This window comes from Lepus europaeus, chromosome 9, assembly GCF_033115175.1.
Source record: "Lepus europaeus isolate LE1 chromosome 9, mLepTim1.pri, whole genome shotgun sequence".
Taxonomy (NCBI): domain Eukaryota; kingdom Metazoa; phylum Chordata; class Mammalia; order Lagomorpha; family Leporidae; genus Lepus; species Lepus europaeus.
Genome location: NC_084835.1, coordinates 27,471,904 through 27,498,733, shown reverse-complemented (window position 1 = coordinate 27,498,733; position 26,830 = coordinate 27,471,904). Strand labels below are relative to the sequence as shown.

Sequence of the window (26,830 nt, the reverse complement as noted above, 5' to 3'; positions counted from 1 at the left end):
GTTCCGGGTTCCCTTCGTCCCCACAGCTGGAGACATTTGGGAGGTGAACCAGCAGACAGAAGTACTGAGTCACTTGCTCTGTGTATGTATGCCTCTCAAACTTTTATTTTATTTATTTTTTTTTTTGACAGGCAGAGTGGACAGTGAGAGAGAGAGACAGAGAGAAAGGTCTTCCTTTGCCGTTGGTTCACCCTCCAATGGCCGCCGCGGTAGCGCGCTGCGGCCGGCGCACCGCGCTGATCCGATGGCAGGAGCCAGGTGTTTCTCCTGGTCTCCCATGGGGTGCAGGGCCCAGGCACTTGGGCCATCCTCCACTGCACTCCCTGGCCACAGCAGAGAGCTGGCCTGGAAGAGGGGCAACCGGGACAGGATCGGTGCCCCGACCGGGACTAGAACCCGGTGTGCCGGCGCCGCAAGGCGGAGGATTAGCCTAGTGAGCCGCGGCGCCGGCCATCCTCTCAAACTTTTAAACAATATAAATTAGCAATCAGAATAAGCCAAGCACAGAATACTCTATCTGCAATAATAACAGAAGTTTACCATGGTAAGCAGCACATGGTGAGGGAAGCTTGCTAAGATTTCAGATCCAGCAAGACTCCTTTTAAAAGAAAGAGATTTATTCATTTATATATTTGAAAGGCATAGCGACCGAGAGGGAGAGATAGAAAGACTCCATCTGCTGGTTCACTCTCCAAATGGCCGCAACAGCCAAGTCTGGTACAGGCCAAAGACAGAAGCCCAGAATTCAATCCACATCTCCCCACGCGTGGCAGGGGTCCAAGGACTTGGGCCATCATCTCCTGCTTTCCTAGGTGCATTAGCAGGAAACTGGATGAGAAGTGGAGCAGCCAGGGTTTAACCCACTGCACCTCAACCCTTGCCCTGACCCTATCTTTCTAGGGTCTTCATTTCAACTCAAGTCCTAGATGCTACCACCTTGGAATATTTAAACTTTCTTTTGTGAGAGAAAAAAAAATCACAGGATGATTTTTAGGAGTTTTGCCTCTTAAGAAATCACTGGAAGATGAAAGTGAAATGCTTGCTCTAACCCACTTGGACTGTTTTGTTGTTGTTTTAAGACTTGGCTGAGTTACTCAGTATCATCATCGTCCTGCCGTTGGTGCTCATAAATTCACGGCAGTGAGCCACACGCTTTGTGTATGGTCTTAGGTGTGGTGTAGCTACTGCATTTCAGATGGGTCACAGTGAGGACAGCACTTCCTCTGAACACAGACATGGACACTCAGCACACTTAGCACCTCTGTGCACCATCGACATGAGACTCTCACCCAGGAGGCCATGGGGAGGTGAGCAAAGGACCCTGGACCAGGAGCGAGACTGGGTCTGGTCCAACTTGGCTCCCCACAGGAGAACCTGCAAAGTCCCCATCTCTTAAAAAGCCCCTGTTTGCTCATCAGAAGGAAGATGCAGGTAGACCAGATGATCTTTAGGCTTCCATCCCATTCTGATACTGTTAATTCCAATTAATATTAATTTTTATTAAATGGATGCTAACTCTACTGTTGTCTAAAATGCTACCTTTTGAAACATATTTTAACGAGTATACATCCCATTCGACAAAATCAGGTCTTCTAGGACAACCTGAACTCTCTTTAGATGGAACTAGACAGTTCCTAGATAAGGAATACTGAATGTTGAGTCTTTTTTTTTTTTTTTTAAACAATTGCACACACTGCAGAAGAGATCTCCAGACCACAGCTAAAAACCACCACTAGAAACCAGGTGGTCCAGATTCCTTTGCCTCAGAAGCCCATTTGGGTGCCATGGTGAACATTCCCCACCGTGGCATTTGAAATACAGCCGCCAAGGTCCTCGCATGACTTCACACCCCCATCTTTGCCTGCTCTTTGCAACAGGGAGGTGCAGATCTCTCTCCAATTTTGTTCACCAACATTTTAGAAGAAAAAGACAAAAAGTTTAAGAGTCTCAGGAGTAAGTGGGAGCACCACACTCGGCGGGCTCCTAAAAGCCTCTCCCACCAACGGGGGTGCAGTGACGCTGTGCCAGCTCTAAGAGCTTTCCCTGCCCCGACGCTGGCTCGCTCACGTGCATGCAGCACAGAGCACGGGCAGGCTGTCCTGCCATTTGCTCTTTGGGGAGGAAAACGCTATCACGGTTACCTCGATATTAGATTAAGCTGTAACAACTAGATCTGAAAGAACATGTTTGCTCACTGAACTTCTCATTTAATCACGTTACACTCAGCAGAGCCAGTCACTTCCAAGGTATTGCTCTTTTTCTCAATTGCTTCCAGACGGTTCTGTGGTTTTGACTTGTGCTGATCTTTTTCAATGAAAATAAATGAACCATCTGGAAAAACAAGTACACATAAAACACCATTTCCTACATTTTAAAATGTTAAATTTGGAAATAGTGGTGTTTTTTTTTTCCCCAGAAAATGTTTGGTGCATTCTGCGTACCAATAGGCTTAATAAAATTTCATGAAGAAATTCTGGGGAGGCAAAAACAACAACAACAACAACAAGTATTCTTCCAGTGTCTTTACAAGTTGTGAAAAACTGGCACGCTGCGGGTCCCTGAGTCTGTCCTTGCTCCAGCTCAGGCACGTCACCACCCAAAGTACCAGTCCCCGGGAGAGATGCTAGGATTTCTACCCAGAGGGAGTCCCACCAGAGGGCAGAGCCCAGCGATGCAGACCCCACACTCCCTAGGAAGGATCAAGAGGCTGGCGGCTCCTGGCCAGGGTACCAACAGGGCTTCTGTTCCAGCTCCGGTGGGACTGAAGCTGACCTGCAGCCCGAAGCAAACTGGGGTCCCTGACAGGGTCTCAGAGCCTAGCAGAGAACAGCAGTAGCTCTCACTCTCCACGTGCCGCCTCTGTTCCAGGTATCATCTAACAGGCTCTGCCTCCATCATCTCCTGTCGTTCTTACCACCACTGTGGCAGGTTCAACTGTGCCCTTCACAAGGGTGAGGAAGCCAAAGCACCCATCTCTCTCCCTAGCACCAGACACACTCAACTCCTAATAGCAGGGGCGGTCAAGGAGTATCCCCCAAGCCACTCCCAGTTTCAATAAAGGCCATCAGCAAAGCCCTCCAACGCCCTCTTCCCCTCTTCGCTGTGAGCCGCCACCCTCAGAGAAGCGGGCAGATGATGGCAGCTGTCGGGAGAGAAACCAGCCTGAAATCAGAGGGCTGGAAGTGGAGATCTCGAGTCATCTGGCCTAGGAGTCTTTCTTCTGCATTTTCAGGGTGACAACAACCCGCAGCCATGCCCAAGTCAGAGCTGTCACGGGGATCCAAGGTCACAGCACAAACTAGCATGCTCTCTGGACGGTGAGGGCCTCCCCCACCTTGCTGCACCGTCCCACGACCCCGAAGCCCACCCAGCGGAAGGGGCCAGCACGCGCCCGCCTCCGGGAAACGCAAAGTGCTTACTGGGCACTCCTGACACGAGTCGGAGAGGTCGTAGCACTCGAAAGGCACGGAGCGCTTTGACGTCAAAGCCCCCTGACTTGCCGCTGGAGTGGCTCCCGCCTTCTGTTTCTTTGGTTAATTGTTCCAGAATTACACTAAACAACCTGAGAGGAGGAGGAGAGAGGAAGCAAGGTTAGAGTCTGTCACCCAAGGATGCGGAATCGGGGTGGTGATGCGAGTTATTTTTGTACCAGGGCTAATTCTGCATGGCTGCTGCTTCAAGAGGAGGATAGGAAAACAAAGGCACGAGCAGGGCAGCGAGATCCAAGCAGGACCTCTGCACCTACAGGGGTGCGGGTCAGGGGTCCACCTCGTCTGCTCTCACACCAGTACCCACGAGGACTCATGGGGGACCTGATGGATGACAAGAGGGACTGCCGCACACTGACACGACAATGGTGACCTCAGTGGCTACCGCTCACAAGCGCTCAGTACGCGCTGAGCACTTTACATGTTATCTCAACTGATCCTCACAAGATGTTACACGGCAGCAATTACCACTGCCGTTGACACAACGGGAGCCAACAGCCTGCTCAAGGTCACACAAGGAGAGGCAGAGCTGACGGGCGAATCCAGGCACGTGGGCCCCCCTGGCACGCGGCCTCCGTAACAGCAGGAGTTTTAGTCTGTTCTAGCCTGGCATCCCCAAGGGTGCCGGACAGAGGTCATGCTAAAAAACCACCTGATGGAGACATCAACAAGGGACTTCAGAGCCCAACGCCTGTACACGACAGTGCCTCCCACGTGACCCCAGCCCGCCCCCATCTCGGCTTTCAGAGGGCTGCCTGGAGGATGATGTGAGTCCCAGCTGCGGAGCTGAGCGAAGGTGCAGAGGAGTCACCTAAGGTAAGGTGTTAGTATTATCATGTTGCCTTTTGAAATGAGAATAATATGTCTGGCAGCCAAAACGAATTTTTTCCTACTCTCAGAAGGTTTTTCCCGGATAAAGCTATTTTCATGCAATCCGCTCATTTGACAGTTACTTTTGCTCTTTCAAATAAATATTTATTCTTCGGAATTGTTGCTCGTTTTTCAGAATAAATATAAATTTGCCCATTTCACATAGCATCAACTCTGGCCAATCAGATTGTGGGAACGATTGGCCCAGCAACAAAGAAAAGGTTTCCAAAGTTTAATTAGCAACCAAAGCAGAAACTGCCCCGACTGGCAGGCCTCTGGACTGCCGAGACACCAAGTCCACAAAACACAGGGTGGTCTGATTGCAGCCCTGATCGGCACCGGCTGTCATTCTGGGCCATTTATAGAGCAGCCCTGTGTTTAAATAACGGCACAGCAATCAGCAAGGAACCCAGGCAGCGGGGACAGCAAGCCAGGCCTCTATCTTCTCAAAGCTTTCAATGGTGGGCTCTCCCGGGCTATCACTAGGGAAACAGGTCAAAGTTATGACAGGTCTTTCTCTCTCACATTAGCATAGTTTTTTTTTTTTTTTTTTTTTTTTTTTTTATTCATTGAAAACCCCTGCAGCAAGGCTAAAGTTCCAAGTCTGTCCTCCAGAGCAAGTTCAGAGCTACACAAAAAAACAGAGAGGAAGAAAAGAAAACCTCAGGCTCATCTGAAATGTGGAAGCCACAGGAATTCTCATCCCAAAGGGTTAGGAAAGTAATTTATGCAGGTGGTGACTTGAGCCTGCGTTCAGCGGTGGGTGTTCTGCAGCGGACACGTCGCGACCTCATCTTCTTCAGCGATGTCCCTGAAAACTGGTGAAGAGTGTCCCCCGCCCCGTTCAGCAAAGCCCAAGTCAGAACACAGGCTGGCGGCCGATCCCAGACCGACCAGGGCGGGAAGGAGCCAGGGCTGAGGTCCATGCCTGAAACTTCTACCAGCCCTGCTCCTTCTCAGGGCCTCGGTTTCCCTCTCGGCAGAATCAGAAAACTGGATTAAAGGATCCAGACCCCCCCTTCCCATTCTCATCCTCTCCGATGCCATTCCGTACTGCTCTCTCTCACCCACGAACAATTAAGAGGGGGGTCTTCCGAAACGTCGTGGAAATGCACGTTATGAGAAAAGTATGCATGAATTTCATTTATTTTCTTGCACTAAAATCAATTTCTCATACCATTTACCATGAACATTTTCGGAAGTTTCCTTGGGCCACATGCCTGAAGACAGAATCACAGGAAAAAAGAGGGGCTTCCCAAACCCAGAGAGCAGTCCGAAGCCCCAGAACCAGGATCCCATGATCCTCCCTGACGCTCCAGTGAGCAGCTGGATGCTTGAAACAGGTCTTGATGGAAAACTCAGAGGAGTGGGAACAACACTGGCTTGGATCCGTCTCCTTGGCGCTTGCAGACCCCCGCATCCTCCTGTGGCTCCATCGTCAATAGTTCGCCTTTGAGAAACAAGCACTTTCTCAACGTTCCTGCTAGTGGGAGTCCTGACAACTGCAATAGGTCACCGTCGACTTGGAATGGAAAGTCCACCGGATGAAGATACAGGCTGCAGCTGGAAACCTCAGTGAGCAGGAATTGGATTTAAATAAAAAGATGGTAATTCCACTTTTTCCCTTTCTAAAACTTTTCTTCTGATCTTTCTTGAGCTACAATTTAGCATATATTTTTAAAATTTATTTTGCACTTTTTCACTTTATTTTTATTTCAAAAACAGAGAAACAGAGAAACAGAGAAAGATAGGAAAGAAAATTCCTACCTGCCGGTTCACTCCCCAAATGCCCACCAAGCCAGATTTAGCCAGGCCAAAGCTGGGAGCCAGGAGCTCAATCCAGATCTCCTACCTGGATAGCAGGGACTCAACTACTTGAGCCAATACCTGCTGCTTCCCATGGTGTACATTAGCAGGAAGCTGGGATCAGGAGACAAAGCTGGGACTCAAACACACACACCACCATATCGGATGCACACATCCCAAGCTCCGTCCTAACTACTGGAGTACATTTTAAAGAGGAATCTGATACTCTAAGGTTCTTCATACTTGAATAAAGACCTGTGAGTCGGTTCTGCTTTCCACTGGTCTCCTAGATGATTTTTTTTTTTTTTTTGACAGGGCAGAGTGGATAGTCAGAGAGAGAGACAGAGAAAGGTCTTCCTTTTTGCTGCTGGTTCAGCCTCCAATGGCCACCCGCGGCCGGCGCACTGCGGCCAGAGCACCCCGCTGATCCGAAGCCAGGAGCCAGGTGCTTCTCCTGGTCTCCCATGGGGTGCAGGGCCCAAGCACTTGGGCCATCCTCCACTGCACTCCTGGGCCACAGCAGAGAGCTGGCCTGGAAGAGGGGCAACTGGGACAGAATCCGGCACCCCGACTAGGACTAGAACCCGGTGTGCCAGCGCCGCAGGCGGAGGATTAGCCTGTTGAGCCATGGCGCTGGCCCTCCTAGATAATTTTTTAAAATTAACTTTACACATATAATATGTCCATTTAATGTGTATAATAGGGGCCAGCATTGTGGCACGTCAGGTTAAGTTACCACTAGCATCCTGTTTGAGTGCTGGTTTGAGTCCCGACTAGTCTACTTCTAACCCAGCTCTCTACTGATGTGCCTAGGAAAGCAAAAGGCGATAGCCAAGTACCTGGGTCCCTGTCACTCATGTGGAAGACCGAGCTGGAGTTCCTGGCTCCCGGCCTCGGCCTGGCCCAGTCCCAGCTGTTGCGCCCTTTTAGGAAGTAAACCAGCAGAAGGAAGATCTCTGTCTCTTTGTCTTTAAAATAAATAAATCCTAAAAAAAATAAAGGATGTGTACAGTAAGATGAGTTTTGACAAATGAATAACCCAAGGACAAACCACAGTCAAGACACAATTATTGGCCGGCGCAGTGGCTTAACAGGCCAATCCTCCGCCTTGCGGCGCCGGCACACCGGGTTCTAGTCCCGGTCGGGACACCGGTTTCTATCATGGTTGCCCCTCTTCCAGGCCAGCTCTCTGCTGTGGCCCAGGAGGGCAGTGGAGGATGGCCCAAGTGCATGGGCCCTGCACCCACATGGCAGACCAGGAAGAAGCACCTGGCTCCTGGCTTCGGATCAGCGCAATGCACCGGCCGCAGCGGCCATTGGAGGGTGAACCAGCAGCAAAAAGGAAGACCTTTCTCTCTGTCTCTCTCCCTCACTATCAACTCTGCCTGGCAAAAAATAAATAAATAAATAAAAGCCTAGGGCGCAAGAAAAAAATAAAAAGACACAATTATTTCCACCATCTCGAATAGCCCTCTGGAACCCCTTGGTATCACACCCAAGCTTGGCTGTAGGCACCCGTGGACAGGCTGGTCCCACGGGCTTTTCATTTCCTTACATTCATTTGCTTGCAGCAATGTTTCTGAGGTTCAGCCAAACTGATTTATTTCCATTCAGTTTTTATTATTGAATAATATTCCATTATATAGATGTACCACAAAGATGTTATCTGTTCACTTGTGAAGGGCTGCTCGGGTTGCGTCCAGTTCTTCTCCATCATCAAAAATGTTTTTGTGGGCATGTGTTTTCAGTTATCCTGAATATTTAAGCATAGAACTGGTAATATGGCCAGATAGGTATACGTTCAACACTGTAAGAAACTGGGCCATTTTCCCAACATGATTACATCATTTCCCATTTCATTGTGTATCAGAGTTCAGGTAGCTCCATATTTTGGTTAACAACTGGTATTTTTCATCTTTTTCAACCAGGAGTCCTCCTGGGCACGCACTGCAGTCATCGTGGTGTAAATACATTTCCCTAATTACTAACAGGGCTGAGGTCTTTGCAAGCATCGGTTTGCTCTTCTTGTATCTTCTTTTGCAGAGATCTGTTCAAATCTTTGGCCCATTTCTTGGGTTCTTTTCTTACTACTGAATTAGGACTTCTTCTGAACTCAAGTTCTCTGTCAGGTCTGTGCAGTACAGAGATTGTTTCCCAAATCGGTGCCTTGCTTTTTCGCTTTCTTCACATTGTCTTCTAAAGAAAAGTTCTTCATTTTTTGTCTTGTTTTGTTGGTTTGAAAGGTAGTGTCAGGTAGAGAGGAGGAGAGACAGACACAGAGAGATTTTCCGTCTGATGGTTCACTCCTCTAACAGCCACAATGGCTAACGCTGGGAGAGCTCAAAGCTGCTTCTGCATCTCCCTGCTGAGTGCAGGGGCCCAAGCAATTGTACCATCTTCCACTGCTTTTCCAGGCACATTAGCAGAGAGCTGGATCAGAACTGGAGCAGCTGGGACACGAACCAGCACCCATACAGGATGCCAGTGTTGGAGCCAGCATTGTCGCACAAGTTGAGCCTCCACCTTTAGCGCCAGTATCTTATACGGCTGCTCTTCTTTATAATCCAGCTCTCTGCTTTTTGCCTGGGAAAGCAGCAGAGGGTGGCCCGGGTGCTTGGGCCCCTGTACCAATGTGGAAGACCCAGAGGAAGACCCAGGCTCCTGGTTTTAGATCAGCTCAGCTCCAGCTGTTGCAGTCATTTGGGGAGTGAACCAATGGGTGGAAGACATCTCCGTGTCTCCCTCTTTCTGTAACTCTACCTCCAAATAAACAAATAAATCTCTTAAAAAGGGGGGCGGGAAGATGCCACTGTCGAAGGCAGAGGGTTAACCTGTGCCACAATGCTGGCCCTGATTTTGATCAACTCGGATTGTTCACTTATCTGTGTGTGGCTAGTGGTTTTCCATGTCCTGAGAAATCTCTGCCTACCCTGGGGTTGTAAAAAGATTTCTTTCCACATTTTCTCTTCAAATTCTTTAGAGTTTTGGATTTTTTATATAGGTCTGTTATCCATTTGAAAGTAATATTGAGTGGGGGGAAGAGGAAGTGGACAAAGAGAGGAGGGAGAGGAGGAAGAGGAGAGAGAGAGAGTGAAAGAGAAAGAGAGAGAGAGAGAGAGAGAGAGAGAGAGAGGTCTTCCTTCCGTTGGTTCACTCCCCAAATGGCCACAACGGCCGGAGCTACACCAATCTGAAGCCAGGAGTCAGGTGCTTCCTGGTCTCCCATGTGGGTGCAGGAGCCCAAGCACTTGGGCCATCCTCCTCTGCTGTTCCAGGCCACATCAGAGAGCTGGACTGCAAGAGGAGCAACAGGGACTAGAACCAGTGCCCATATGGGATGCAGGTGCCGTAGGCAGAGGATTAACCTAGTGTGCCACGGCGCCGGCCCCAAGAAAATTCCATTATTTCTATATACTGACCTTTTACTCAGAAACATTGCTAAATTCATTCAGAAGATGTCATTATGATTTTAACTTTTCAACTTCACTGAGATTTTGCTGAACGTCCCATATGTATGTGGAAGAAAAGGTCTTCTGCTCTCGTGTTTCAGAGTTCATAGAAACGCCCATTAGGTCAAGTCGCTTGAGGGCAGTTTCCCAGACTCCCTATACCCACTGTGATTTTCTATCTAAATATTTTGTCAGTACTAACAAGAGTGTTAAAAAGTACAACTAGAATTACAGACCTGTCAGTTTTTGCTTCATATATTTTGATGAAATGACTTTGTCAGTATGAAATGTCTCATTATCCCCAATATTTCTTGTTCTGTAGTCTACTTCGTTGGATTTTAATACTGTCATTCTAGCTTTATTTTGATTAGTTTTTGCACTGTACTACATATATTTCTATTCTTTTAATTACTAATTATTTTGATCTATTTCAAGTAGGTTTCTGGCAGATACTAAGGAGTTGGGTCTTGTTTTTACATAATAAAGGACATTTCTGAAGTTTGTGGGAAATAGAATTAAAAGAAAAATTCACAACCTAAGCTCTGTTTCCCAACATAAGCTCCTTCAGGTTTAAGACATTCGTAAGTAATAATACCAGTCACTGAGTGCATCCCTAAAGAACTGATGAGGGTCCTGGAAGCTTAACCATGTCAACGCAGCCCTTTTTACATTACTCAAAGGAAAAAAATCGCGTTTCCTTTAGCTTTTAAGATTCAGAAACAGAAGTCAGTCAGAAGGAGCCAGGGAAGCTCATAAGATGGATGTCTCGTGATGTCCCTTAGAAACTCATGTCAAACGGCCCTGCCTTCTAAAGTGACTGTTGGGATGGAAAAGAAAATTCTGGTTAAGTTGGTGAGGCATTTCCCCGCTAAAACCTGGGCTAACTCTGTCAGGGATTCTCCCAATAACCAGATGCTACCATTCTTTGGCCCTTCACAAAGTCAACCAAAATGCCTTCTCTTCACCTGACACTGCTGCCATGACCTGCTCCTGACCAAGGTTAGACCACTGCACCTCTGGCTGGGGTAGACCACTGCACCTCTGGCTGGGGTAGACCACTGCACCTCTGGCTGGGGTAGACCACTGCACCTCTGGCTGGGGTAGACCACTGCACCTCTGGCTGGGGTAGACCACTCCACCTCTGGCTGGGGTAGACCACTCCACCTCTGGCTGGGGTAGACCACTCCACCTCTGGCTGGGGTAGACCACTCCACCTCTGGCTGGGGTAGACCACTCCACCTCTGGCTGGGGTAGACCACTCCACCTCTGGCTGGGGTAGACCACTGCACCTCTGGCTGGGGTAGACCACTCCACCTCTGGCTGGGGTAGACCACTCCACCTCTGGCTGGGGTAGACCACTTCACCTCTGGCTGGGGTAGACCACTGCACCTCTGGCTGGGGTAGACCACTCCACCTCTGGCTGGGGTAGACCACTGCACCTCTGGCTGGGGCAGACCACTCCACCTCTGGCTGGGGTAGACCACTGCACCTCTGGCTGGGGTAGACCACTGCACCTCTGGCTGGGTAGACCACTGCACCTCTGGCTGGGGTAGACCACTGCACCTCTGGCTGGGGTAGACCACTGCACCTCTGGCTGGGGCAGACCACTGCACCTCTGGCTGGGGCAGACCACTGCACCTCTGGCTGGGGCAGACCACTGCACCTCTGGCTGGGGTAGACCACTGCACCTCTGGCTGGGGTAGACCACTGCACCTCTGGCTGGGGTAGACCACTGCACCTCTGGCTGGGGCAGACCACTGCACCTCTGGCTGGGGTAGACCACTGCACCTCTGGCTGGGGCAGACCACTGCACCTCTGGCTGGGGTAGACCACTGCACCTCTGGCTGGGGTAGACCACTGCACCTCTGGCTGGGGTAGACCACTGCACCTCTGGCTGGGGTAGACCACTGCACCTCTGGCTGGGGTAGACCACTGCACCTCTGGCTGGGGTAGACCACTGCACCTCTGGTAGCCGCTGCCTTCATTGTGCTGTGTCTTCAGGACCATGCTGGTCTAGCACCTCAGGACCCCACCTGATGGCGACTTCCACGGAGAGCTCTGCTCTCAACCCCAGCTGATCTGAGCACAAGAGCTTAGGTACTCAGCAGCAGGCTTTCTCCACTTTCATTTTTTAGCCAGAATTGTGTAAACTGAACTGAACTGTCTGTTGAGTTGGCTATTGTTTCTGCTATTCATTTCTGTAAAGCGCCAGAGATTGTTTCAGCTGTTGCAGGCCATAGGATCTCTGTCACAACCAACTTTGCCATTGTGCCAAAACCCACAGACACGCCTAAGTTTAGCTTTTACAATCAAATTTGTTTGTCAAAACCGGCACAAATAAAACACTTTAAAAAAAACACAACTATACATTTGTATTAATCTCTTCAACATAGTTTATGATGTGACACTTCTTGCACTACCAAAACATTGTTGTTGTTGTTTTTAAAGATTTATCCATTCATTGGAAAGGCAGAGTTACAAAGACAAAGTGACAGAGACAGAAAGAGACAGAGGTATCTTCCATCCACTCGTTCACTTCCCACATGGCCACAACAACCAGGACTAGGCCAGGCCAAGGTCAAAGCCAGGAGTCAGGAGCCAGGAGCCTCCTCCAGGTCTCCCACATGGGTTCAGGAGCCCAAGGAGCTGGGCCATGCTTTGTTGCTTTCCCAGGTGCATCAGCATAGGGCTGGATTGAATGTGGAGCAGCCAGGATCTGAATCGGCGCCCAAATGGGATGCCGACCCCATAGGCCATGGCTTCAGCTTGCTGTACCACACCACCGGCAACAAAATATTTCATGTGGGAGAAAAAAAAAGGCTGAAACCAGACTTGCTCTACAAGTCAGAGTTTGCTAATCTATGCTTTAGAGGTTTGTAACACATACCTTATCATGATCCATCTCTAAACAGTACTGTATCATTCCACCTACTGTAGAAACATTTGACAATGGTATATAGCTTCCTATTCCTGTTCTTTGTGTTACTGTTACATTTTACATAAATTCTACAATGCATTGTTACTAATTTTGCTTTAAACCATTGATTACCTTTAAGGAGATTATTGTGAATAAGGGGGAAAAATATATTTATCCATGCATTTGTCCTTTCTGGCATTTTCCATTCCTTTTGTGGAAGTCCAGATTTCTATATGGAATCATTTTCCTTAGCCTCAAGAATTACCTTTAACAAGTTCTTCAAAATTACTCATTTTCACTTTCTTTGACACATAGAGACAGAAATCTTCCAACTGTTAGCTCACCCTCCAAAAGCCCACAATTGCCAGACCTGGACCAGGCCAAAGCCAGGAGCCCACAACTCCATCTGGGACCCAAATCCTTAAGGCATCATCTGCAGTCCCCCAGGTGTGCATTCGCAGGAAGCTGGGGTCAGATCTGAGCTGGGACTTGAATCTAGGCATTTCCAATACAGAGAGCAGACAGCCTAAACGGCACGTTAACCACTGCTCCAAACACCTGTTCCCATTAACAGTTCTTTAGTGCAGGCCTATCAGTCATGAATTCTCCATTTTGGGTTTAGCTGAAAAAGTTTGCACTTGGACTTCAAATTTTAAAGATAGTTCAATGAATAAGAATTCTAGGTTGACATTTTCCCTCTATTCTGCCCATTATCTCCTGGGATAGTCACTGGTAAGTAGAGACTGAGGTCTTTCTCTTTTAAGATCTTCTCTACCCTTGATTTTTCACAGCGTTTTGTGATTGTGATGTGCCTGGCTGTGACTCTGTCCACATTTATTCCGCTTCTGCTTTGCTGAGCTCCCTGAACTTGGACATTTGCATTTTTCTTCACTTTTGGAAAATCTGAAGCCATTTCTCCAAATTTGTTTTCTTCTCCTCTGTCACCCCTCTCCTTCTAATGACCGCCTGATAGACATGTACCCACAGGTCCCAGAAGTGGCGCTTACTTTTTCTTGTCGTTCTTCACTGTTATTGCTATATAGTCCAGATAACTGAGCACTTCTTCCTGCTATGAAGCCAAGCCAAGGAATCTTGCACTTCAGATATGTCTCAATTCCTGAAGTCCCATTTGGTTCTTTTCACAGTGTCCCATCTTCGCTCATTTTAGTCACATGTCCAAGTGTGAGACCTGAGCCTGGATCAAGGTGTAACTATTTTTAATTAGGCCTCCATCTTGTAACTTGGGCCTGACCAGGCCCTGAACTCTGAGCCAGAAGCTCCTAAAAGTAAATAAATGAACTCCCCTTGCAATAAACTCTCCTAGCAACAGCTGATTAACAGATAACAGAGAAATACCTAGAGTCCCTGGTGTCATCTCAGGGCAGATAAGGTCATTGATAGCTACCCGAGACCCTGCAGTTTGGCACGTACACCCCATCAGCTTGGACCCTATGCTTTGGCCAATCAATTCAAAAGGCATCAACCCCAAAGCCATCCAACCACCTTTAGTAGGTCTGTTCCCGCCACTGGATGCACTAATCAACTCTAAGAGATGTCCTTTGAATTTCCCGCGGGATGAGATGATTTGCTAAATGGTACCATGATGTATAGAATGTCTCTAAAAACCCTATAAAAACCCTGTTAACTGAAGGGTCGGGGCTCTCAATTCAGACCCGCTGCGTCAGTGTTGATTGAGAGTCCAGGCCCGGACTTGCAATAAAACTCTCGTGTGCTTTACAGCAGTATCGGCTCCTTGGTGGTCTTTGGGGACAACTGAACTGGGCATAACACAAGTCCATAAACATAATTATAGCTGTTGGGTTTTTTTAAAATGTTTATTTGAAAATGGATGACTCATTTTTTAAAACTTGTTATTTGATTTTAAAACTTGACATTTTCAAAGTCTCTGCTGACAGAATCACCTCCTGTCATTTCTGGGTCTATTTCTATTGACGGACTTTCCTCTTGGTTACGAGTCATGGCTTTTCCTGGGTCTGGAAAATTCTGACGAGACACTGGACATCTTCCATGTTGCTTTGTTAGGTATCTGGATTTCAGGGTCTTGTTTTAAGGAGCGCTGAGTCTAGTGTTGGTGACAACCAAGTTACTTGCCAATCAGTCTGATCCATTTCAGGTATCTTTCCGAACATTGCTGGCAAGGGTTTCGGGGGGTCTTTACTCTGGAGCAGGGATTGGGAAACTTTCTGTAAAGGGCCAGATACTATTTTATGCTCTGTGGACCTAAATCACAACTCAATTATGAAAATGAATGAGTGTGACTAATATACAGTACAACTTTATTGATGAAAATAGGTGGCCGACAGTGCAGACCAGGATTTGGCCCACTGGCTACATTTAGCTGACCCCTCTCCGCCCTGAGCTGGCTTAGCCCTTGCACTCATGACTCTTTGGGGTCTTCGTGGACAGTCTAGGTGTTTGATGAGGGCTGTCCGCTTCAGTTAGAAGGTCAACACCTTCCAGTCCTATGTGACCGCCAGCTACAGGCATTTCACAGCCTCTGGTTTTCTCTCTTTTCTAGCAGTGTTCTCTGACTTCCCGGAACCACATTTCTCTCAAGTACAGCTTAGTCCTCAGCCACAACTCAATGCCCCCAAGGCATCTCTATGCATAGCTCCTCCTGGCCCACACCTGCCTTTCTCAAGTTTCAGCCACTTGGCCTTCCTCATCTTGTTGCTGCCTCTTTAACTCACCACGCCCCCACCTGGATCCCTATCCGTGTGCTGGAGCACAAATGTCTCAGGTGATCATAATATGAGGCTGTAAGACATAGAGCCAATGTCTGCATTCTCAACTGAACATGAAGTCCAGTGCTAGAAGCACAGCAAGATCATTCTAGAAGAGGCCTTCCTGCCACCGTTCATTTTAGGAGCACTATCTGTGCTATGATGTCTTAGACACAAAGAACTGTAGCGGTTTTTGGAAAGGCAAACTTATACCCCTTAAGTCTAATCCCTCTGGGTCAACACTTTGAACCCCACTTTAACTGCCCAGGTTGAAAGGACAAGGCCAAAACTGATCCAAACCTTCCAACCCCCGGCAGAATTAGTTTGTATTAGAAAGCCAAGGGATTCACAGTGGAAGGATAATCCAGGAGAACAATCACCTCACTTGACTGCAAAAGGCAGCTGACACAAGCCACGGAGATGGAAACAGCGAGGCTATTTAAAAATCTCTCTAGAGACAAATATAATTTTGGAAGCAATCCATTTTACAGCTAGGGTAAGTAAGACTCAGAGAATGGAAATAGCTCATCTTCCTATGTGGCTATTTGGTCCAAAGACCCAGCAGTACTCTGACACCAATTCGTGTTTCTCTTGCTGGCAACATTTCCGAGTCCAGAAAAACACAGGCCGCAGTTTTTATTTTCACAGTCTCCTTGTAGCCATGCGTGTCTTCTTCCCACAGCAAGACTTCAGGAGGAGACCTGCACCCCTGCATTTCATTTTATGCCAGACACAGGACGTACTCAGACACTTGTTATTTAAAGGGGGATGGTAGATGCCAGAGTTTCTCCTGCGTGGTAGCAGGGTACAACGAAAGGCTTTGCTCACGCAATGCCCATCAGCACTAGGAAAGCCTGACTCGTGCTTTCCCCTGCACACAGCGCTCAGTATCACGAGCTCTGCTCGTCCGACTCCAATCACCAGCAGGGTTGGTCTGTGTGTGGAGATCCAAGGCCCTGTAAGGTGAACCCTCTCCTCTGAGGAGCTTACACCCCCTTCTGGAAGATGCTACTGCAGAGAGGAGCAACAACAAAGAGAATTTCAAACCGCTCTCTGCCCAGGCGTGGACACCAGCATCACTGTTCTTAAAAAAAGTCCAGACCGGCTCTGGGGCAGCACTGGCCTAAAACAGCAGGCGTATTCCTTAAAAAAAGATTCTGTTCTCTTTCCTCCCAGCCTCCCCGTGTTCCACATAAACATTTCCCCGAAGTAAGAGGGACTTACCCTACTATTACTATAACAAAATCCAGCAAATTCCATCCGTTCCTAACGTAAGCATTAGGATGCAGCAGTAATCCATACGCTATAATCTTCAAAAATGTCTCGACTGTAAAAATAATCAGGAAGGCATATTCTACTTTTTCCTGCAAGGAGAAACAAAGAAACATGCCAGAATAAAAAAAGGAAAGAGAAACAGGAATCACAATCAGCATCTCAGAGATATAAGCATTTTTCTCCAAGCAAAGTTTTATGATGAGAAATCAAACAACCACCCTGCACCTGCGCCAGGAAGGCATTTTAATTTCAGTACTGAATTTCTCATCAGCAACTAAGTGCAAAATGCTTTTTCATCCCAGGCTGCACAATTGCATTTTGCCGCCCGCCCTGATGCGTGTGCAGCACGTCGGCCTAGGGTGTGGGTGTGCCTGCTATTTGCACACATCTTCTCCACACTGCATGTTTTCCACCCGAGACTGCCAAATCAGGTGCAGGAAGGCACAAGGGAGCCACCGAGGTTCCAACAGCCCCTTTGAACGGGACGTCCCCTGGAAGAAGGCTCTAGGGGGACGCTTCTCCTTGGGTTTACATCAGAGCGCTAAGTCAGAGTCAGCTTTGTCACCAGGTAGCAAGGCAACCTTGGGCACACATGTTCCTCCCCTCTTCTGCACCCAAGTTTGCCCACCCACACAGCAAGGGGGTGAACTAAAACGGCAAACACACTGCCTGTCTACTGTCATGCTGGCTCTCCCCAGCCAGCACTGCTGACGGGTCACCATGCACTTGCCCAGAGAGCCTGGGCTTGGCCTCTGACTGCTTCTCTTCCATCAACCTCAACAGACTTCCCATCTGGTTGCTGCAGACCTCAGCAGTGCCAGCTGGGGGCTGGCGACTGTTAGAACCTCTCCAGTCCCATGCCACGTGACTGCGCAAGCTGTGGGAAACCCATCAGTCATCAGTCGGCAGGTCTACACACTAACTCTACTCTTCCATGAATGCTTTCTTTACATGGCTTTGGTTTCTACAGATATATGGACCGATGGGGTTATGTGTAATTAGGTTATCCAAGAGGCATTCCCTGGCAAGAAGAAAGCCAAACTCATCAGCACTTTTAATTCCTCAATACTAACATTACCTGTGAGACCCGCAGAAAGCTGCCAGAAGTGCTTAGGGAAATGGAAGTCATGAACTGTACTAAAATGGTTTATGCGAGAAGTCCAAAGAAATCTGTCTCAGCAAACAGCTCACGAGCACCTCCACTGCGCAACAGGCACTGCACCAGGGCCCAGGAGTAGGAAAACATCCCTACCATGGGCCCTCTCCTTAGTAAGCAATAGTCTGGTGCAGGAGTGAGGACTGCAAATATGCACCCAGAGCTACAGAGCAGAGAGAGGGGAATGACAAGAGCAATCCTGAGCCTTCAGCACTTTGCTAAGGCCGAAGGTCAACCCCACCTCTCCCCTGCCCTCGAAAAAGAACTGAGTCCAGAGAAAGAAAAGGAAAATGGGACTTGGTGGTTCTGTAAGTATTCACTATTGCAGACATGTTTATTTGTCATGTTTATTTGTCATGTTTATTTATCACACACACAGATAGACAGACAGATAGATAAACTCTTGTCTGCTGGTTCACTTGCCAAACGCCCAAGGCTGAAGCTAGGAGACAAGAACACAAGTCAGGTCTCCCTCGTGGCTGGCAGGAACCCAATTACTTGAACCTTTGCTGCTTCCTGCCAGGGTCTGTGCTAGCAGGAAGCTGGAGTCAGGAGCAGGAGCTCGGAGTAAAAGCCAGGCACTCCAATGCGGGACACGGGCATCTTTATCCGCTAGGCCAAACGCCTGTCCCGTAGGTACATTTCTACAAAGGCAAATTTGTTTTAAGAAAATTTAAGTTGCTGAAGAGAAACAATCTCTAGAAGAAGCAGCTTTTTCAAATATTCATTTTGGGATGATTCCTACAGTCCTGACTCCCTGAAAAACTGTCAGTGGATAGACACCTGTGTGCAGAAGCCCGACACCCTGCTACATCTGAATGTGACCCCTGCCTCAGCTGCCCCAGGCGCTTGCTGTCTCCGCCAGAGTGCTGCCCCAGGCGAACTTCCCCATGTCTTGTCACCAGTGTCCTCCCTCTCGGCCACCAGGGGAACCAACCAACCATGGCTGAGCATCCTGGAGATCACCCCTCGTCTCACAGGCCCACTAGTTGTGTAACAGCCAGGTCATGGGTTCTTCCCTCCCAGGCCCCAGGGCTGCGGAAGGTGCCTGGCATTTCTAAGCCTGCCCTAAAGAGCAGCCCGGGATCTACAGAGCACTCCCCCAAGCAGTCTGATCAATTCTTGCCAGGTGTGAGTTAGCCAGGGTCAGTGTGTTTACCATGTGAAGAGGCGGCCCTGACCTCTGCACTCACGCCTCCTCTCAGCACTAACCGGTCCTGTTCTCAGTCAGGCTCATCCTGCGCGCCCTCCCTCCCACACACCTTCTGGCCGTCACCTTGCACACCACCTCGGGTCTGGAGAGCCCCGTGGGATGCCCTCAGAGAGGCCCGAATGCCCCTCTTGTGCCACACACAGTCGACAAGGATGCTCTTGTCTGTGGGTCCACTCCCTGCCAGGTGCCTCAGCAGATGTTGCCACGTGACACACACAACGCAACCGCACACTCAAGCGGCAGCAGCCGTTCCGAGAACAGGGGCCAGCTTTGCCCCTGGGGGAAGGGGGAAGAGGGAGATCTGGGGAGGCTTCCGGGAGGCAGTGACACTAACTCTGAAAGCCCAAAGACAAAACGAGTTCTGTGACTCGAACCCAGAGGCAAAAATCCCAGAACAAACCCACCCCAGTGTCCTGAGTCAGCCTGGCCCCCACCCCCTGAGTGTACGTCGGCACTGTGTTTTCGAGACTCAGAGTTCTAAGGGAACAAGATAATCTAAAAACAGCACGCTGCTTTTACAATCCCTCTCCCGTTTTATCCTTTCTGCTTTATTTACTAGGCCAGACAGGAAGAAAAGGCTCTGCTGCCATCAGTATTCACAGCGGCTCCAACCCGGCGTGAGGAGCACCGACTTTCGAGCAGGGGGACGAGGCTGGGAACACGGAGCGTGCGCAGCAGACACTGCCCACTTCCCTGCGGCTTTCATTCGCAAGTGACTGCCACGGTGATGCAGGGACCATGAGCATAACCGAGCTGTTCCCAATTCTTTATCCCCCTCCCCTGTGCCCTCCTCCCTCCCCTCCCCTGTGCGGAAGCTGGCTCCTCTCTCCAGTCACTCACTTGATGGAACTGAGTCTAAGAAACGTAAGCTTGCTTTCCCAGTAACGGGACTCTCTCATACAGAGATTCCCCTGCACAGTCAGGGGACGTCTGCTGGCCTGGAAGCCAGTGTCCTCGGGTCCTTAATCTGCCATCAAGGAGCACTCCTACAAGACAGGTGCCCCCGTGAGACAAAGGCAGTGTTTAAAGAAAATGCTGGGGGGGTGAGAGCTGAGGCACCGCTGGTGACACTGGCATCCCGTATCGGAGCCCTGGCTGCTCTGCTTCTCACCCAGCTTCCTGCTAATGCACACCCTGAGAGGCAGTGACGGCTCAGGCACTTGGGCCCCTGCCACCCATGGGGGAGACCCACGTGCAGTTTTGGATTTCGGATTTGGGCCTGGCCCAGCCCTAGCTGTTGTGGGCATTTGGAGAATGAACCAAGGGATGGAAGATTCTATCGCTGTCGCTCTGCCTGTGAAATAACTATTTCCTTTATGTTACAAAACAACAATCAAGGACATAGGATAACCATTTGCTTCACAAAGGGATTGTTCATTTGAGGAAACAGTGCCAAGTTAGTAATTTGACAGCAGAGTCAACCAGACAATCAGATTTCTAACCAGGTGAGGCCAAAATGGGCACAAGCTGGCAGAGCTGGGTGCAAGGTGGCTCAGAGCAGACTCTAAGGTCTGTGGTCACGATGGATAAGAACACCAAGGAAGAGGGAACAGCAGGGATGAGGGACGAGATGGTGGAGGAAGGGGCAAGCAGAAACTCCCCAGAACTGGACATGAAACAAGCTATCTCCCCTCTGTCAGACGGGGTAGGGCCCTTCCAGGCTCCACAGACACAACCAATGACTCCTGCACCCCAACCCACCTCCACTTCCAGGCAGAGCCATGCCGTGGCTACCAGCCATCCACCAACAAGGCTCTCTTCTCACTGGTCTTGCGTGGGCAAGCCCTGCCGACTTTTAAGAAAGCCACTACCAGAGACCATTTGATAGATAACGAAAGTCCCTGATGAGACATCAAGTCACCAGAGCAACAAAAGCTCAGACCTAACTCGGAGGGGCAGGTGTCGTGTCGCCTGGGAGGCCTGTGCCCTATACTGGAGTGCCAGTTCAAGTCCCAGCCCCTCTGCTTCCCACCTACCTTCCTGCTGATACACACGCTTACAGACAGCAGATAATGAACAGCTCAAGGACTTGGGTCATGGACACCCGAATGGGAGACCTGAACTGAGTTCTAGGCTACTAGTTTCAGCCTTGTTCAGCCCCATCCGTTTCAAGTACATGGGGAGCCAACCAGTGGACGGAAGCACGCTCTGTCCCCAACACCCACCCCTGCCCCAAATAAACAAAACCTTTTTTCAAAATTTAACTCAGAAACATGATTCATCTTCTGAGAACAATGTAATTCCATCAACAGGAGAGTCTCTAAACCAGTTAACAATTTCTGTTACTGAACGTTCTGTGTAGGGTTAACTACCAGGGACTGGGAGACGCCAAAATTCTTGATGGTAATAGTTGGTGTTCTCTTCTACTTTCTCTCATATACAAAGAAATCCTTTTGCTAGTGCCATGGTATGGACCTCTGTCCATCCAAATGTCCACCTGTCCACCTAGCCCTGAGCACCTGCATATCCCTCAACAAAGCCTGGATGCCTCACCTCACAGAGCTCCATGAGGGCCTGATGGAGCCAGGTGAGATTCACCTGTGCTCGGCCCATCCAGCCACACGGCCCCAAGGCTTGGGAAAGGCCTTCCTGGCATTGACCTTGCAGTAGCTGCACCCACTCCTCACCTCTTCCACACCTTCCTGGTGCTCTGCACTTGGCACCTCTGGCTGTCTTTGCAATTCTAGCACCCTATCAGGCATACACCAGGTACTCAAGGTGTCAATCACAAGTACAGAAGAAACAAAGGGAAGGAATGAAGCAACAAACCTAGATACCAAGGGGCCCTACCAAAGCAAACGTGAGCTTTTCTGATCCCAGAACATGCATCAAAAAGCAAAAATTGAGTGCCTATCATCCCAAGTTACCGCAAACTGTTCCTGTAACAAGCCTGGAAGAAAGGGTCAACCTGCTGTGCCAACAGCTGACCACGACAGCTCCTGTGCTCTGCTGTCCCACCCACCCCGCGGCCCCCTGGTTGTGCTCCTACCCTCACCCCTCTGCGATAACCAATCACCCGCAGCCGCAGGCCAGCCTGCTGGCCCCACACAAGCCGGATGCTCTCCCTCAGCCACACGTTTGCCCGCCCAGAGGGCCTGCCCCCACGTATGCAAACGCTCCTTTTCTAATCTTGTCTGAACTCCCAGACAAGATGAGAGCCCACCATGATGCATGATTCAAAACCCCTCTTACTTCATGGTTTTAACTCAGAGTTTACAACAATCACCTCTTAATAAAGACAGCCCAGAAGTAAATCCACCCATTTATAGTCAACTGATCCCCAACAAAGGTGCCAAGAACACAATGGAGAAATTTGAGAAAACTGTGTATTTACATGCAAAGGAATGAAATTAGACTCTGACCTCTCACTATACACAAAGAACAACTCAAAATGGATCAAATATTATAGCCTGCAACTACAAAAGTGCTGGGAAAAAACCATAAGGTAAAATCTTAACAGTGATCTGGGCCGAACTGTTTTGTATACAACCTCAGAAGCAGAGGTAACAAAGGCAGAAATAGACAAATGGGATTTCATCCAACTAAAAAGCTTCTGTACAACAAAGCAAATGGGGAGAAGCAGCAATGTACAGAACAGGAGAAAATACTTAAAAAGCACGCATCCTGTAAAGGATTCATATCTAAAATATATAAGGAGCTCAATATCAAGAAAACAAATAACCTGATTTTTTAAACAGGCAAGAGGGGCGGGCATTGAGCCTAGCAGTTAATACACCTGCATTCCACACCGGAGTACCCTAGGTCTCACTCCTGCCTCTCATTCCCAGTTCCATCCCCTGCTAATGCAGATGCTGGGGAGGCAACAGGTAATGGCTTAAGTAGTTGGGTCCCTGCCACCCATGCGGGAGACATGAATTGAGTTCCTAGCTCCTGGCTGCTGCCTGTCCCAGCCTATTGGGGCATCTGGAGAGTGAACCAGCAGATGCTATCTGTGTGTTTTGTCTGTGTGTATCCCTCCCTGCCTCTCAAAAATGGGTAAAGGGCCTGAATGGACATTTCTCAAAAGATGATATACAAATGGTCAAGAAGTAGGTGAAAAAATGTTCAACATCCCTCATCACCAAGGAAATACAAATTTAAACCACCTTGCAGCATCACTCACAGCTGTTAAAATGGCTATTATCAGAAAGACAAGAGATGAGTATTGGTAAATATGCAGAAAAAAGAAAACCCTTCCACAGTATTTCTAGGACTGTGAACTTGCACAGCCATTATGGAGAACACCATGGAGGCTTTCCTGAAAATTAAAAGTGGAGCAACCATGTGATGCACTGATTCCACTGCTGGGAATATACACAAAGGAAATGAAATCAGTATGTCTAAGAGATACCCGCACTCCTGCGTTCTCTGCAGAATTACCCACAACAGCCAAGATACCGAACCAATCTAAGTGTCCATCAAAGGGCGAATGGAGAAAGAGAACGCAGTATAAGACACACAGCGGAACACTATTCCACCTTTAAAAAGAAGGAAATCCTCTAGTCCCGGTCGGGGCGCCGGATTCTATCCCGGTTGCCCCTCTTCCAGTCCAGCTCTCTGCTATGGCCCGGGAGCGCAGTGGAGGATGGCCCAAGTGCTTGGGCCCTGCACCCGGAGGGGAGACCAGGAGAAGCACCTGGCTCCTGCCTTCGGATCAGCGAGATGCGCTGTCCGCAGCGGCCACTGGAGGGTGAACCAACGGCAAAAAGGAAGACCTTTCTGTCTGTCTCTCTATCCACTTTGCCTGTCAAAAAAAAAAAAAAAAAAAAAGAAGGAAATCCTGTCATTTCCGACGCTGTGGTAAACTTGGAAGATATCATCCTCCGTGAAATAAGCCAGGAACACAAAGACAAACACTTGTGATAGCTGCAGCAGCTTAAAAACCCAAACTCAGAGACACAGAGGGCTGGGGCCCACCTGGGCAGCCTGGAGGGAGGCTGAGAAGGGCTGGAGAGATGCTGCTCCCAGGTCACGGATCTCAGCGAGGCAGAACGCAGAGGTTCAGGAGATCCACCACACAACACAGCGACCACAGCTAATAACAGGGCTGCACAGATGGAGAACACCAAGGGAAGGCTGTGCATGTTCCCACCCCCATCTCTCTCACACACACACACACATAATGCATGAGGTCACGGCTATGGTAATCAGCTTCAGTTAGCGGCCTAGTAATGCACACACACATAGCAAAATGTATTGGATACCACAGATAAGGATAATCGGCATCCATTTTTTAAAAAAGATTTGTTTGTTTGAAAGGCAGAGTTACAGATAGAGAGGGCGAGATGGAGACAGATCTTCCATCCACTCAATCCCCAAATGGCCACAACAAAATGCCCGAAATGGCTGGGCCAGGCTGAAGAGAGGAGACTAGGACTCCATCTGCATCTCCTACATGAGTTACAGGGCTCCAAGCGCCTGAACCATCCTCTGCTGCCCTCCCAGGCACATTAACAGGGAACTGGATTAGAAGCAGAGCAGTTGGGACTCGAACCAATGCCCATATGGGATGCCAGTGTCACAGGCGGTGGCTTAACTCACTATGCCAACAACGCCAGCCCCTTTCATCCATTTCATCAATTAAGTTTTACAAATTATCTCTCAATATTTGCTCTCTCAATAAATGTTCATTTCTCTCTGGCCAGAGATCATTCCCATTTTACCCCTCATTATATTCCCAAGGCACAAAAATAGATACTCAACCTTCTTAAATGAATAAATGGGCAAAATGAGACATTTTGACCATGTGTCGCTCAACGTTCCTCCTTGCTAAGCGGTTCCTCATCACCCGGACCCCCGGGTCTCCCCACTGCAGGAGAACTTCCAGGATTAAAGGCCGAGCTTCTCAGCACAACCAGGCTGCCCCTAACCACAGCCCTCCCTGCTCAAGCTCACAGGGTAGGGGGTCCCAGTCACAGCCAGTAGCAGGTGCGGAGAGGGTCAAGGGGTCCACAGAGGACAGGGCAGGGCAGGTACAACTGCAGGGGCAGACACGAGAGCAGCAATGAGGGCTCCAGGCCACGCTCCGGCGTGGCCTCTGCTTCCAGAGTGTGAAGTGAGCAAACTCAATCCGATGATCTCGTCCGGCTGGTCAACTCAGAGGCCTGCTGAGCCAAGACTGAGCACTAATGCCATCCTCAGGCTTCTTTCCAGGGGAGGTTCCGTGGTGGCCTAGAGATCCCCTGCAAAGATGGTCACCCCTGAGCCGCAGCAACGAGGCACGGCTGTTGTTCTCCCAGGTGGCTGGGTCACCTGAGGTCACCTGGCACACTCAGGCGGCACCGACAGACCCTCCGCCTCCCCGCTTTCCAGGAAGTGACCGCTGACAGCCACGGGGATATTTCTGAACAGTTGTGAGAAAGCAACTCAGTCTCTAGCAAGCTCTGGGTGCTGAGCCATGGGCGGACGGGCTCAAGGGCTCAGAGCTGCTTGGCTGCACCCAGAGGTCATCTCTTCCCCTGTGCATACCTAGAGGGCCTCCAGTAGCAGCTTAATGCCACAGTTACAGGCAACACCGGCTGCAACAGTCCATGTGCCTTCACTACTTCACCGATGGTGTCAAGTTGTACATTTCTGTGTGTCCTGAAAACAATTCTGGTCTCTTCAGCAGTGTCCCCGTTACAATCACTGATCCTTTCCTAGTCTCAGCACCTTGACTGCAAGACAGGGGTCATTGTTCTTGTCCTGTCTGCCCCCTTGACTGTGAAATCCAGTGAAGGGAAAGCAGGGAAGAGTCGTCCTGCCAATTGCAAAGCGCTTCACCATCAGGGGCTCGCCCTGGACAGGGGCGGTGCAGACAGCCAGGCAGCCACAGGGATCTGCGCTTCTCCTTGCTGTGGGTGCCATCCTGACAGGAGCATCTGCAACTCTCTCAAGAGGCTTCTCCTGAAAGCCCACAACAGCCAGGTGGGATGAGGCTCTGCCCAGAGATGACCAGTGGAGGCACCGGGGTGAGACCCGGCTGCCCATTATTTAGGGACCAGCCTCAAAGATACCCGCTGTGTGGGCAGCAGGCAGTGCCGTGCTCAACAGCAGAGACTGGGCTGGTCAGCCTGGAGGTCTTCCCACCCAGCCGAACTTCCAGGGCGATAGCCCCTCACCTTTCCTCCAGGATCCGCTATGTCTGACTTAGCCCAGGGGCTACCGGAATCAACTTGTGGCCAAGGTTACTGGTTCAGGGATAAGCACATGTGCGGACACATACCAGCAGGGTAGAACTGCAGCTAATCCCAGGATCTCCACTGGACAACGAGGTAAGAAGTGCTACCACTGGCTGGACTTAGCCCTGAGAGGATGGAAGCCTGGGGTTACTGTGGGGGGTGGAGAGGTGCAAGAACCAACACCAGGGGAAGCCAAGAAAAACTGGGGAAGATACACAGTAAGAAGGATGGAGAAACTCAGACAGAAGCATGCACCTGGTCTGGCCCTGGGGCCAAAAGTTTCCTTTCCCTTAGCTTGGGCTTCTCAGTTAGAAAAGTCAATAAATGAAGCTACTTCCGGCCCCATTTTTGGTCCACTATATATAAGAGCCCTGGCTAAATACACAGGCCTGCAGGGTTATTCTGCTCTGCTAAATGCTGATGCATCTGCAAGAACCTGTAACAGTTCCTCATTTCTCAAGAGACAGCTCCTTGAGCAGGTGCCCGGGACCCACAGGGCTCAGGGATGGTTCGCTGCACACAGGACCCACGAGCCCTGCAGGTCCCTGCCTCTGGGAATTCAATGAGACTCAGCTTTGCAAATTTCCTCTGTCAATTTGGTTGGCTCTCTAATGCCATCTTCAGTTTTGATTGTCTTCCTGGGCTCCACACAGTCCCACAGACTTGAGTCTTTGGACCTGTCCCAGAGACATGGACTCTGAGTCCCTTGGGTATAGTCTGCAGTTGGCAGCTTTCCACTTCCTCAGCCAGCT

General features: G+C 49.5%; 1 protein-coding gene across 5 annotated transcripts in view; it reads right to left on the bottom strand.

Annotated features, from left to right (window-relative positions):
* Positions 1-26,830, bottom strand: part of CACNA1D (calcium voltage-gated channel subunit alpha1 D) — a 505,293-nt gene that overhangs the window by 145,579 nt on the left and 332,884 nt on the right. For all 5 annotated transcript variants that reach the window (XM_062201090.1, XM_062201094.1, XM_062201096.1 and 2 more), the window contains exons 4-5: positions 16,499-16,638; positions 3,420-3,562 (exon numbers count right to left, since the gene is read on the bottom strand). In XM_062201090.1, coding sequence (XP_062057074.1) covers positions 3,420-3,562; positions 16,499-16,638 — 283 coding nt within the window. The remainder of the gene's footprint in view (positions 1-3,419; positions 3,563-16,498; positions 16,639-26,830) is intronic.